We start from the raw sequence: 14,095 nt of genomic DNA, 5'->3' as shown, positions 1-14,095 counted from the left end.
GTTTTGGTTTTGGTTTTTGGGTCACACCCAGCAGTGCTCAGGGTTTACTCCTTGCTCTACACTCAGAAGTTGCTCCTGGCATCTCGGAGGACCATAATGGATGCCAGGATTTGAACCAATGTCCTTCTGCATGCAAGGTAAACGCCTTACCTCCATGCTATCTCTACGGCCCCAAGAACTAATTTTTTTTATTTAAGCAAGGCATGATTATAAGAACTAATTCTCAATCAAATAAAAACCAAGTATTGCTTTTGTTCCCTATTCCTTCTCTTACACACACATACACACACCACCACCACCACCACCACCACTACTCCCCACCGCACCCCCACCTCCGTGGTTACTCCTAGCTCTGTGCTCAGGAACCATTCCTGGCAGGTTCGGGGGACCATATGGGAAGTCAGGTATCGAACCTGGGTCAACTGTGTGTAAGACAAATGTCCTACCCACTATGTTATTGCTCCAGCCATCTCAAATATTTTAAAATATTTTCAACAAGAATTTTTTTTTTTTTTTTTGCTTTTTGGTTTTTGGTTTTTGGGCCACACCTGGCATTGCTCAGGGGTTACTCCTGGCTGTCTGCTCAGAAACAGCTCCTGGCAGGCATGGGGGAGCATATGGGACATCGATATTCGAAACAACCACCTTTGGTCCTGGATTGACTGATTGCAAGGCAAACACCGCTGTGCTATCTCTCCGGGCCCAAGAACATTTTTTTTGGGTCTTTACTTTTTTGGTTTGGGGACAAACCTGGCATGCTCAGGATTTATTACTGTCCCAGCACTCAGAAAATTACTCCTGGAGGTACTCAGGAGACCATATGGAATGCAGGGATTAAACTGGGGCAGCCACATGCAAGGCAAACACTCTACCCATTGTACTATAACTCCGGAACAAGAACAACACTTTTATAACAAACAGTTAAATCACACTACTCTTGGATGCAGAGAATGGCTATCAAAACATCTACCTCACAAATGTAAGGCCATGAGTTTGATCTCCTAGTGCCTGGTTGGAGAACCTATGGCACACGAAGGCCTTGCAGCTGGCACAAGGGAAGGGGTCCGCAATTAAGATATTGGCGCGGCAGGAGTTGAGTGTGCCAGTATCTGCTTTGCAGCTCACCTGGCAATAGGGCCAGACTGGCCATTGGGAGGACTAGGCATTGTGTGGCAGTTTGGCCACTTGGGCTCAAAAAGGTTAGCCATCACTGTCCTAGTGTTACCTTCAAGTATCAGACTCAATTCCAGCAACTGTTAAGAGCCCTCCATATTGCAACAGTTGGACAATCATAGTCATGTATGTACAAGAATGGGAACTAAAGCATGCAAACCTCAGCAAGCAATACAACTCAAACTTAGTAAGCACCTTAGTCAGAAGCGTGACCCCTTATCAATGCAACAAGTTGGTGAACTCTATAACCAAATTATGTCTGTGACTTATCACTACAGATCTAAGGGGGAAAAAGGGGGTTATCATATTATTATATTTTAATTTAGCAACTTGGAGACCAAATAAGTAACCAAGCATTTTTTTCTCAGTCCATTTAAGACATCTATACTGATGAATTTTCTTAGTAAAGCAAGACAAGTTTTACTGAAAGAAAATAATTTAAAAAGATAATAAGAGAAGCCGGAGTGATAGCAAAGCAGTAGGGCATTTGCCTTGCACGCAGCCAACCTGGATCGCAGGTCCAATATCTCACATCCAGTATGGTCCCTTGAACCTGCCAGGAGTAACCCCTAAGCTCTGCTGGGTGTGACCCAAAAACCAAAATGGATGGAGGGGTGGATAAATATGAAGGGAGAAAAAAATGAGAGAACGTATGTGTTCCAGTGAGAACATGGGTTTGAAAAGCAAGTTTACTGGTGAATTTTTAACCTTACGACATATAAAATTTCCTAGCATGATTTACCTGTGTCTTTGTCCTTGGCTTTATATACTTGGCCATAGGTTCCCTCTCCAATAATCCCAATAATGTCAAACTTGTCTACACAGCGTTTTCCCCAGTCGCTTTCTGTTTGTCTTCTTTCTCCATAACGAGGACAACAAATTCTAAAAAGCAAAACAAAAATAAACACTTATTTTCAAATACTGACAATTCATAATTGCTCCAGCCCCTGAATCTTTTTTTTTTTTTTTTTTTTTTTTTTTGGTTTTTGGGCCACACCCGGCGGTGCTCAGGGGTTACTCCTGGCTGTCTGCTCAGAAATAGCTCCTGGCAGGCACGGGGGATCATATGGGACACCGGGACTCGAACCAACCACCTTTGGTCCTGGATCGGCTCCTTGCAAGGCAAACGCCGCTGTGCTATCTCTCTGGGCCCAGCCCCTGAATCTTTAATAATTTTCCCTATTAAGAAGACAGAAATCCGAGGCCAGAGAGATAGTGCAACAGAAGGGCATTTCCCTTGCAAGCAGCTGACCCAGTTCCAATGGTGGTTCGAATCCTGGCATCTCATATGGTCACCAGTGCCTGCCAGGAGTGATTTCTGAACACAGTGCCAAGAAGTAACCCCTGAGCACCGCCAGTTGTGACCCAAAAACCAAAAACGAAAAAAAAGGGCAGAAATCTGGGCCAGGTTCACAGACCTTTGCAAGTGAATCTATGAGTTTTATCCCTAAATAGAGAGTGGTGACACAGTAGTCAGGTGCTTGCCTTGCACATGCTAACCTAGGATGGACCTCGGTTCGATCCCCCGGAGTCCCATATGGTCCCCCAAGCCAGGAGCGATTTCTGAGCACATAGCCAGGAATAACCCCCAAGCATCACCAGGTGTGGCCCAAAAAACAAAACAAAACAAAAAACAAAAAAAGTAAAATTTTATTTTTCCTTTTTGTTTTTTTGGTCACACCAGGTGATACAGAGGATTACTGGATTTATTTATTTATTTTTATTATTATTTATTACTCCTGGATTTACACTCAGGAATTACTCTTGGAGGTATCCCAGGAACCATTGGGAAGCCAGGAGTAGAATCTGGGTCAAGCACCTTACCCACTGTATTATTTCTCTAATCCTGACAATGTTTTCTCTGTAAGTTAGGGCATAGGGGACCATGTGTTCTGGGAATTGAACATTAATTGGCAAAGCAAGCATTCTACAGTATACTCTTTTTTTTTTTTTTTTTTTTTTTTTTGTGGTTTTTGGGTCACACCCGGCAGTGCTCAGGGGTTATTCCTGGCTCCAGGCTCAGAAATTGCTCCTGGCAGGCACGGGAGGACCATATATGGGACGCCGGGATTCGAACCGATGACCTCCTGCATGAGAGGCAAACGCCTTACCTCCATGCTATCTCTCCGGCCCCATACAGTATACTCTTATCTTCTTCTTTTTTTTTTTTTTGGTTTTTGGGCCACACCCAGCGGTGCTCAGGGGTTATTCCTGGCTGTCTGCTCAGAAATAGCTCCTGGCAGGCAGGGGGACCATATGGGACACCGGGATTCAAACCAACCACCTTTGGTCCTGGATCGGCTGCTTGCAAGGCAAACAACCGCTGTGCTCTCTCCGGGCCCTTCTTTTTTTTTTTTTTTTTTTTTTTTTTTTGGATTTTGGTTTTTGGGTCACACCTGGCAGCGCTCAGGAGTTATTCCTGGTTCTTCGCTACTGACAGGTTCGGGGGACCAGATGGGGTGCCAGGATTCAAATCACCGACCTTCATGCTATCTCTCCAGCCTCATACTTTATTCTTCGTGATATGTTTTCATGCAGGAGATCTAGATTTGTCCCCTATTATAATAGGGTCATCTGAGCACTACATGGAGTGTAGTTCAAAAACCAAAAGGAAAGAGGGGCTGTGGTCCAAAGGACGGTGGTCCGAATCCTGGCATCCCATATGGTCCCCCAGGCCTACCAGGAGCTATTTCTGAGCGAAGAGCCAGGAGGAACCCCTGAGCGCTGCCAGATGTGACCCCCCCCCCCAAAAAAAAATGCTGGGGGCCAGAGCACAGCAGTAGGGTGTTTGCTTTAAATGCAGCTGATCCCAGACAGACCTGGGTTCGATTCCTGGCCTGCCAGGACCAATTTCTGAGCACAGAACCAGGAGTAAACCCTGAGTACGCCAGTGTGGTCCAAAAACAAAAACAAAACAAAACAAAACAAAACAAAACAAAACAAAAAAAAATGCTGTAGTTAAGAAATGTTTCCTGGGGCCGGAGAGATAGCATGGAGGTAAGGCGTTTGCCTCTCATGCAGAAGGTCATCGGTTCGAATCCCGGCGTCCCATATGGTTCCCCATGCTTGCCAGGAGCGACTTCTGAGCCTGGAGCCAGGAGTAACCCCTGAGCACTGCCGGGTGAGACCCAAAAACCAAAAAAAAAAAAAAAAAAAAAAAAGAAATGTTTCCTAAAAAACTCACTTTGGTCTCTTTTTATACGGTTGCTGAGGTGGTGTGATTGCCTTTGGTTCTGGAGAGTCTGGAGGAGAGGGATCCCCCCCAGGAAGCTCTGGTGGAAGAGGAAGGTCTGTGAGTAAGTGGCGTGTTCTTTGTTCCTTTTCTTTCTTTACAGGCTTTGAAGGTAGAGTTTCTTTTGGACTAACGACAGAAGAAAAAGACCACAATTATTCAAATATACAAATAAAGCTTTTCAGAGAGGAGGCAGGCAGATAATTAGCAGGCAGAACATTTGACTTGCATGCAACTTACTGGGCTTGATCTAGGCCACCCCAGATGGTCCTGACAGGAGTGATCCCTAAACATAGACTCAGGAGTAACCACTGAGCAGAGTCATATATGGCCCAAAGCAAACAAGAACTTTTCAAATATTATACAATAGTTTTCCCTTATCACTGGGGAATTTATTTGAAAACCCATGGTGGATGCCTGAATTTTCAGTCAAAACAACTGAACCTTATATATATATATATATATATATATATATATAAAATCAGTATAATTTATATATTTAGGTATTGTCAGAGGAGAAAATAATAACATGAACATTTTGATAGATGTCTTTATAAAAATATATTATTTATTATTACATAAAGTTTTTCAAACTCTGGGTAAGAAAGAACAATTATAATGACTAAATGTTAAAATGGTGAAAATAGGGGCCAGAGACATAGCACAGCAATAGAGCATTTGCCTTGCAAGCAGCAGACCCAGGACCAACAGTGGTTATAAACCCAGCATCCCATATGATCCTCTGTGCCTGCAGGAGCGATTTCTGAGCAGAGCCAGGAGTAACCCCTGGGTGTCACCGGATGTAGCCCCAAAACCAAAAATAATAATAAAAAATAAAATAGTGAAGATGAGATGCCAGAGAAATAGTACAATAGTACAGAAAGTAGGTAAGGCAAGGCACTACCTTGCACACACCAAACCAGGTTCAATCTCCAGCATCCCATATGGTCCCTAGAGCACCACCAAGAATAACTCCTGAGTGCAGACCCAAGTAAGCCCCGACCACCACTAGAAAACAACAAAAACCAAAGAGTAAATAAATAAAATGGCAAAGATGTGTCAAGAGATATAGTGCAGTAAACAGGGTGTTTATCTTGAACTTGACTGGCCCAGGTTTGATCCCTAGTATCCAAGCCTCTGGAAACTTGACAGGAGTGATTCCTGATCACGTAACTAAGAGTTAAATATAAATCCTAAATACCACCTGGTATTGTCCAAAAGCAAACAAGAAAAATAATATAATGACAAAAATAGGTCAGCAAGACAGTACAGATTAAGGTTGCAAAAGGCCAACCAGGGCTCAATTCCCAGCACCTCAGATAGTCCATCAAGCACAAGGAGTGATCCCTGAGAGTAGAGCCAGGATTAAGTCCTTAGAACTGCCAGGTACAATCCTCAAGTCATAAAAAAATACAATTAGAAAGATGAGCACTGGAGATATAAGAGAACTTCAATCCTATCCATTTCTATCTAATCTAATTTCTATCCAATCCATCACAGCAAAAAAAAATTAATTATAGGAGCTAAGAATGTAGCTCAATAGTAGAAAACTGCATTTCATGTGATGCCTTTCCCCCAAAAGAAGTTCCCCTTAAAAAGAAAAACTCTATGGGCTGGAGAGATAGCATGGAAGTAGGGTATTTGCCTTGCATGCAGAAGAATGGTGGTTCGAATCCTGGCGTCTCTTATAGTCCCCTGAGCCTGCCAGGGGCTATTTCTAAGTGTAGAGCCAGGAGTAACCTCTGAGTGCTACCGGGTGTGACACAAAATCCCGTGCCCCAAAAAAAGAGGAGTGTAAGTTAAATGCATTTGGTCTTATAAAAAGACATCTAAAACATAAAAAAGAAATGGGCTGAGTGCATATTTTAAATGCAGGATGCCTGGGTTTAATTCCTGAACCAGGAGCTAGGAATAGTCCCAAATACTCTATAAATGTGGCCCAAAACTCCTACCCCACAATCTATCTTGCTATGTTATATAAAGACCCTTATTTATTTATTTATTTATTTATTTATTTATTTATTTATTTATAGTTTTGGGGTCACACCAGCAGCGCTCAGGGATTACTCCTGGCTCTACGCTCAGAAATTGCTCCTGGCAGGCTCAGGGGACCATACGGGATGTCGGGTTTCCAACCACCGTCCTTATGTATGCAAGGCAAACACCGTACCTCCATGCTATCTCTCCGGCCCCCTTTTATTTTTTTTTAACAACCTTCTCTGAAATTCTATTTGATTTTTTTCACTTTTGGGTCATACCCTACATTGTTCAGGGCTTACTCCTGGGACTCAGTACTAAGGAAATTATTTGAGGGCTCAAGGGACCATACAGAGAATATGGGGATAAAATAAGGGGCAACTGAAAGGATAATACAACAGGTAAAACACTTGCCTTACATATGCCAGACCCAGGTTTAATCCCTGACATCCCATTTGGTTCCCCCATCCCAAACTTAGTCCTGCCAGGAATAATTCCTGAATGCAGAGCCAGGAGTAATCCCTCAAGTAATTGCTGGGTGTGAGCCCCCACAAAAAATCTAAACAAAAACAAACAAACAAAACATCCCCCAAAGTCTATTTGGATATTAAATGAGAGAAAACACAGCAACCAAAAAATTAAAAAAAAAATTAAAAGGGGGCCGGAGAGAGAGCATGGAGGTGGGGCTTTGCCTTGCATGCAAAAGGACGGTGGTTCGAATCCTGGCATCCCATATGGTCCCCCGAGCCTGCCAGGAGCAATTACTGAGCAAAGAGCCAGGAGTAACTCCTGAGAGCTGCCGGGTGTGACCCAAAAACCAAAAACCAAAAAAAAGAAAAAAGAAAAAAGAAAAGAAAGAAGCGAACACAGCAAGTTTTTAAATTAAATTTGTAAAGTATAATTACAATTTACAAAGCCTACTGTGTATTTTTTTAATTTGGGGGTCATACCCTTGCTCTGTACTTAGAAATCACTATACTATCTTTTTTTTTTTTTTTGGTTTCGAACCAACCACCTTTTTTTTGGATTTGAACCAACCACCTTTGGTCCTAGATCGGCTGCTTGCAAGGCAAACGCCGCTGTGCTATCTCTCCGGGCCCCAGATCCAGTTTTTTAATCAACCTGTAAAAGAAGGACATTTTCCTGTATGTCCTCAGAGATGATAGTGCAACATACAGATTCATGTCTATAAATAAAACCATGGTAGGGGCCAGAGCCATAGCACAGTGAATAGGGAGTTTGCCTTGCACACAGCTGACCAGGTTAGATCTCTGGCATCCTATATGATCCCCCAAGCACTGCCAGGAATAATTTCCTAGCAAAGATAAGAGTAATCCCTGAACACCACTGAATGGGGCCCAAAAACACCCCCCCAAAAAAAAACAATAAATAAAGTAAGACCATGCTAAATAGTAGCTTTTGGTTTTGTTTTTGTTTGTTTGTTTTGTTTTGTTTTCAGGTCACACCTGGCAACACTCAGGGATTACTCCTAGCTCTGCAAGGCAAAGGCCCTACTGCTGCTGTGCTATCACTTCAGTCCCTATCTGAGGGTTACAGTATAACTCCTGACAAACAATTAAGAAATCCATATTCTTTTTTATGTGTGTCACATCCAGTGACATTCGGGTTATTCCTGGCTATGCACTCAAAAATTTCTCCTGGCTTGGGGGACCATATGGGACATAGGGGCTCGTGGGATCGAATCAAAGTCTGTTCTGGATCAACCGTGTGCAAAGCAAACGCCCTACTGCACTTATCACTCCAGCCACAAAATCCATACTTTTTTTTTTGGTTTTTAGGTCACACCCAGAAGCACTCAGCGGTTACTCCTGGCTCTATGCTCAGAAATCACTCCTAGCAGGCTCGGGGGTCCATATGGGATGCTGGGATTCAAACCACTGTCCTTCTGCATGCAAGGCAAATGCATGCTATCTCTCCAGCCTCTCAAAATCCATATTCTTTTCTTGTTTGTTTGTTTGTTTGTTTTTTGTTTTTTGTTTTTGGGTCACACCCAGCAGTGCTCAGGGGAAACTCCTGGCTCCATGCTCAGAAATTGCTCCTGGCAGGCACAGGGGACCATATGGGAAGCTGGATTTGAACTGATGACCTTCTGCATGCTGCTATCTCTCCGGCCCCCAAAATCCATATTTTTAACATAACTATTCCCTACCATACAATACCATAGAATAAAAAATAGATTTTTTGAAAGATAGAACAGATCTAGCTCTTGAAATCTATCATTAAAATGATTTAAATTAAAATCATTTAAAAATGATTAAGTGCGGGCCAGAGAAATAGCACAACATAAAGGGCATTTGCTTTGCACACAGCTAACCCAGGACATACTGTGGTTCAAATTCTGGCATTCCATATGGTCCCCCAAGCCTACCAGGAACAATTTCTGAGCACAGAGCCAGGAGTAACCCCTGAGTGCTGCCAGGTGTGACCCCCCCCAAAAAAAAAAAAGATTAACTGCTGACTTTTGAGTGTAAACCAAGATCTCAAAAGTTACTATTTCCCACCAACTTTCATTTTTAATCTCTTTTTTTTTTGGCTTTTGGGCCACACCCGATGGTGCTCAGGGGCTACTCCTGGCTGGCTGCTCAGAAATAGCTCCTGGCAGGCACAGGGGACCATATGGGACACCGGGATTCGAACCAACCACCTTTGGTCCTGGATCGGCTGCTTGCAAGGCAAATTCCTCTGTGCTATCTCTCCGGGCCCCATTTTTAATCTCTTGTGAATTAGATAAAACAATAAAATCTAGATTCATTTATAACATAGATTATGAAAGATAAAAATGACTATATGGGGGACCGGGAAGGTGGTGCTAGAGGTAAGGTGTCTGCCTTGCAAGCGCTAGCGTAGGACGGACCGAGGTTCGATCCCCTGGCGTCCCATATGGTCCCCCCAAGCCAGGAGCGATTTCTGAGCGCATAGCCAGGAGTAACCCCTGAGCGTCAAATGGGTGTGGCCCAAAAACAAAACAAAAAAAAAAAAATGATCATATGGAACTTTCTGAATTACAGAGAAAGATGAATTATAATCAGTACTAAAATGGATGGCAATATACCAGTTAGTTATTTTTTTCATTTCCATGATTCTGGAACTGGAAAGAGCTCAACATACTAGAATGTATGTTTTACATACAGAACACTCAGGTTCAATGCCTGGAACATGGTGTCTCCCACCCCAAAGCCAGGAGTAACTCGAGTGTCTCCAGATATGGCCCAAAAGCAAAAAAAGGGAAAAAAAAAAAAACAACCTGAAACTGGGCAAGAGATATGGATTAAGGTGCTTGTTTGCACCTTGTACACAGCCCACCCTGGTTCAGTTTCTATCACTAAATATGGTCCCCTGAGCACTGACAGGAGTAAGCTGTAGAATCACCAGATGTGTCCACCTCAACTCCCCCCACCCACCCCCCCAAAAAAACCTGAAACAGAAACTGAAAGCATATGCTCAACAGGCTGGAAGAAGATATGGTTTGATCTATGACAATAATGATTCCAGGTATAAGTATCATCGGGAGAAATCACCAAGTTCTAAAACAGGGTTGTTAGGGAGTGCCGTTGCCCCAAAGTAATCACAATGAGCAATAGTGCGATTCTGTGGCAAAATGCATGCCTTTAAACACTGGCATCACAGACACAGAAAAGATTAAATGCCTTAAGATTATGGCCTAAAAATTGCACTCAGTGGATGATGAGAGAATCGAAAGGGCTGCAGCATATGTTTTATGTGCCAGAACATTCTATTTGAATCAAATAACACATAGCTTTCCAAGCCTACAAGCAGTTGAGTGAACTTTAGGACACTGTACCACTAGTCCTAGAGAACTGCTAGGTGTGGTTTCCTCCCTGCAAAAATATATATTGATTAACAGCATCATAGCCTTTATGAACTAGTAATACACTCAGTTAAGAATAACTCTGGGGGGCCCGGAGAGATAGCTCAGTGGCGTTTGCCTTGCAAGCAGCCAATCCAGGACCAAAGGTGGTTGGTTCGAATCCCGGTGTCCCATATGGTCCCCCGTGCCTGCCAGGAGCTATTTCTGAGCAGCCAGCCAGGAGTAACCCGAGTACTGCCGGGTGTGGCCCAAAAACCAAAAAAAAAAAAAAAAAAAAAAAAGAATAACTCTGGGGGCGCCAGAGAGATAGCACAGCAGTAAGGCATTTGCCTTGCATGCAGAAGGACGGTGGTTCGAATCCTGGTATCCAATATGGTCCCCCGAGCCTGCTGGGGACGATTTCTGAGCGTAGAGCCAGGAGTAACCCCTGCGCACTGCCGGGTATGAACCAAAAACAAACAAACAAAAAAAAAAAGAATAACTCGGGGGGGGGGGGGAGGACAGAGCAATAGCAGAGCAGGCAAAGTGTTATGAGGCCACCCCGAGATCAATCCTCGGCATCGTATATAGTCCTACAAGACTGCCAGAAATTATTTCTGTGTAGAGCCAGGAGTAACTCCTGAGCACTGCTAAGTATAGCCCAAACAAAAAAATAAATAACTCTAGAGACTGGCACAACAACACAGAGAGTAGAGCGCTTGCCTTGCATGCAGCCAACCCAGGTTCAATCCCAGCATCCATTGTAGTTCCTTGAGCCTATCAGAAGTGATTTCAAGCACAAAGCCAGGAGTAATGGCTAAGTACCAATGGTGGTGCCCCTCAAAGCAGTAATTCTGTACAGAGCTAACACAGTACACTAAAGGAGAGAGTTTAGGAAAGGAAATCATGGGGGCCAGCGAGATAGCATGGAGGTAAGGCGTTTGCCTTCCATGCAGGACGGTGATTCAAATCCCACCATCCCATAGGGTCCCCCGTGCCTGCCAGCTGCCAGAGGCAATTTCTGAGGTAGAGCCAGGAGTAACCCCTGAGCGCTGCTAGGTGTGACCCCCCCCCCCCAAAAAAAAAAGAAAGAAAGAAAAGGAAATCAGATGTTAAACATTCAAGTCAACACTTTAAAACGAAAGGAGAGTACAACAGAAGGCACTTCCTTTGCATGGGGCTAATCCTAACTCAATACCTAGCACACAGCCAGCAGTGATCCCTGAATACACTTAGAAAGCCCTAAGCCCCTAGGTGAGGTCCCTGAAAATTAAGTAAAATTAAGGGGCCGGCGAGGTGGTGCTAGAGGTAAGGTGTCTGCCTTGCAAGCGCTAGGCATGGAAGGACCACGGTTCGATCCCCCGGAGTCCCATATGGTCCCCCCAAGCCAGGGGCAATTTCTGAGCACTTAGCCAAGAGAATCAAATGGGTGTGACCTGAAAAACTAAAAAAAAAAAAAAAAAAGAAAAGTGAAATTAAAACTCATTTCCAGGAAGTTAAGGTCTACCTCACCAACAATACTTCCTGATTCTCAATCTATCATTATAGATTGGCTAATATATATTTACTAGGTTGCAACATGTTCAAATAGAATAATTAAAGTCAGAGTAAACGTAGTTCAGCAGTAAAGTATGTCTTGCATATATATGGCACTAAAAGTAATCCACAGTTCCCAATTAATATCTATCTAAAACACAAAAGTGTGACGCCAGAGCAATAACAGTGTGTGTTCCCCCAAAAAAGCAAAAGTCTAAGGAGACAGACATAGCTCAATGGTCTGAGCACTTGCTTTTCATGCACAAGGCCTAGATTTGATTCCTTAGCATGGTCTCCTGAGGACCACAGGAAGTGACTCCCATTGAGCATAATCAAGAGTAGCTGAAACACTGTATGGAATAACTCAAAAAACAGAAAGGGTGGGGCAGAGCGATAGCACAGTGGGTAAGGCATTTGCCTTGCACACGGCAGAACCAGGTTCAATTCCCAGCATCCATATGGACCCCGAAAGCTTGCCTGGAATGATTTCTGAGCTCAGAGCCAGGAGTAACCCCTAAGCACCACCAGGTGTAGCCCAAAAACAAACAAACAAAAAAAAAGCCTGAGCATCACTGGGTATGGTCCAAAAAACAAAACAAAAATATAATACACTTTTTCTTGGTGGGATGTGGGGGGGGGGGGGAGTTGAGTTGAGCTACTAATTAGGAGCTATTCCTTACTCAGTATTCAGAAGTGATGTTCAATGGTCCTTGAACTAGAATCACTGCTGGATAACATATTGATGTCAGCTGTATGTAAAGAAAAGTTATATTCTGGGACCGGAGAGATAGCATGGAGGTAGGGCATTTGCCTTGCATGCAGAAGGACGGTGGTTCAAATCCCATATGGTCCCCTGGAGCCTGCGAGGAGCTATTTCTGAGCGTAGAACCACGAGTAACCCTTGAGCGAAGTTGGGTGTGACCCCCTCCAAAAAAAGTCCAATAAATAAATAAATAAGAAAAGTCCTTACTCCTATAATTCTTTCTGGCCTAAAATTTGAGAATGACCGAAAGGCAAGCATCCTACCCACTGTACCGTATCACCCCTAGTCCTAATTTTCTAATTCTAATAGCATAAACGTTTTTTGGGGGGTTGCCTTTGGGGCAACACCTAGCAATGATCAATATTTACCCTGGCAGGCTTGGGGGACCATATAGAAAGAATGCCAATGATCAAACCCCATTGGCCTCCAGCATGCAAGTACCTACTTGTTCTATCTTTCTCGCCCCACATAAATTATTTTTTGGGAGGGGTATTTTGGGGGCCATACTCAGCAATGCTCAGAGATTACTGCTGGCAGTGTTTGGGGGACTACTTTAAAGTATAAATAAAAATTTTAAATTAAGTTTTACAAATTTAAAATGAGTTGAGGAGCTATTACACAGCAGGGAGGACTTTGCACATGGCTAACCCATATTTGATCCCTGGCATTCCATATGGGCCTCCAAGTCTGTCAAGAGTGAGATCTGAGTGCAGAGCCAGGAGTAACCTAAGCACCACCAGGTGTGGCAAAAAAAAAAAAAAAAAAAATTTTTTTTGAGTTTAATGGGACTTGGAGAGACAGGACAAAGGGTAGAGTGTTTGCCTTGCACAAAGCCAACCCGAGTTCAATCCCAGTATCCCATATCCCTGAGCCCGCCAGGAGTAACCCTGAGTGCCACAGAGTGTGGCCCAAAAATCCAAAGGAAAATAATCGAGTTGAGGAGCTATAGAATCAGGGGTTACTCCTGGATATGCGCTCAGAAATCACTCCTGGCTTGGGGGACCATTTGGGACGCTGAGAGATCAAATCGTGGTCTGTCCTAGGTCAGCTGCGTGCAAGGCAAAATGCCCTACCGCTGCACCACTGCTCCGGGCCCAGTTGATTTGTTTTTTTGGGGAGCCATCCCAAGAAGTGCTCGTGGGTTATTCCTGGCTCTGTACTCACTACTTGTGTTGCTTGGGGGACCATATGGGATACCACCAATTGAACCTACATCAATTGCAAGCAAGGCAACTACCCTAACTTCTGTAGGACTATCTCTTACCGCTTGGTTATTTCTGGGCTATGACCAGCTATGCTCAGGAATCACTCCTAGTGAGTCTGGGATCGTATGGGTTTCTGGAGATTGTACACAGGTCAGAAGCATGCAAGGCAAGCACTTTACCCACTACATTTCTTTCTTTTTCTCTCCTCTTTCTCTCCTTTCTCTCCCCCGTCTCTCTCTTTCTCTCTTTCTTTCTCTCCTCTCTCTCTCTCTCTCTCTCCCTCCCACCCTCTTTCTCATATACCTAGACTCCTTATATATTTTCTTATAAAAAAAATAAACACAGGGGCGAGGTGGCGCTAGAGGTAAGGTGTCTGCCTT

At 43.7% G+C, this 14,095-nt stretch overlaps 1 protein-coding gene across 2 annotated transcripts in view; it reads right to left on the bottom strand.

Annotated features, from left to right (window-relative positions):
- Positions 1–14,095, bottom strand: part of CDK12 (cyclin dependent kinase 12) — an 81,218-nt gene that overhangs the window by 50,295 nt on the left and 16,828 nt on the right. For both annotated transcript variants that reach the window (XM_049778901.1, XM_049778910.1), the window contains exons 3-4: positions 4,358–4,534; positions 1,916–2,055 (exon numbers count right to left, since the gene is read on the bottom strand). In XM_049778901.1, coding sequence (XP_049634858.1) covers positions 1,916–2,055; positions 4,358–4,534 — 317 coding nt within the window. The remainder of the gene's footprint in view (positions 1–1,915; positions 2,056–4,357; positions 4,535–14,095) is intronic.

Source organism: Suncus etruscus, chromosome 1, assembly GCF_024139225.1.
Source record: "Suncus etruscus isolate mSunEtr1 chromosome 1, mSunEtr1.pri.cur, whole genome shotgun sequence".
Taxonomy (NCBI): Eukaryota; Metazoa; Chordata; class Mammalia; order Eulipotyphla; family Soricidae; genus Suncus; species Suncus etruscus.
Note: the sequence above shows the minus strand (reverse complement) of the source record. Positions and strands in the feature narration are given on the sequence as shown.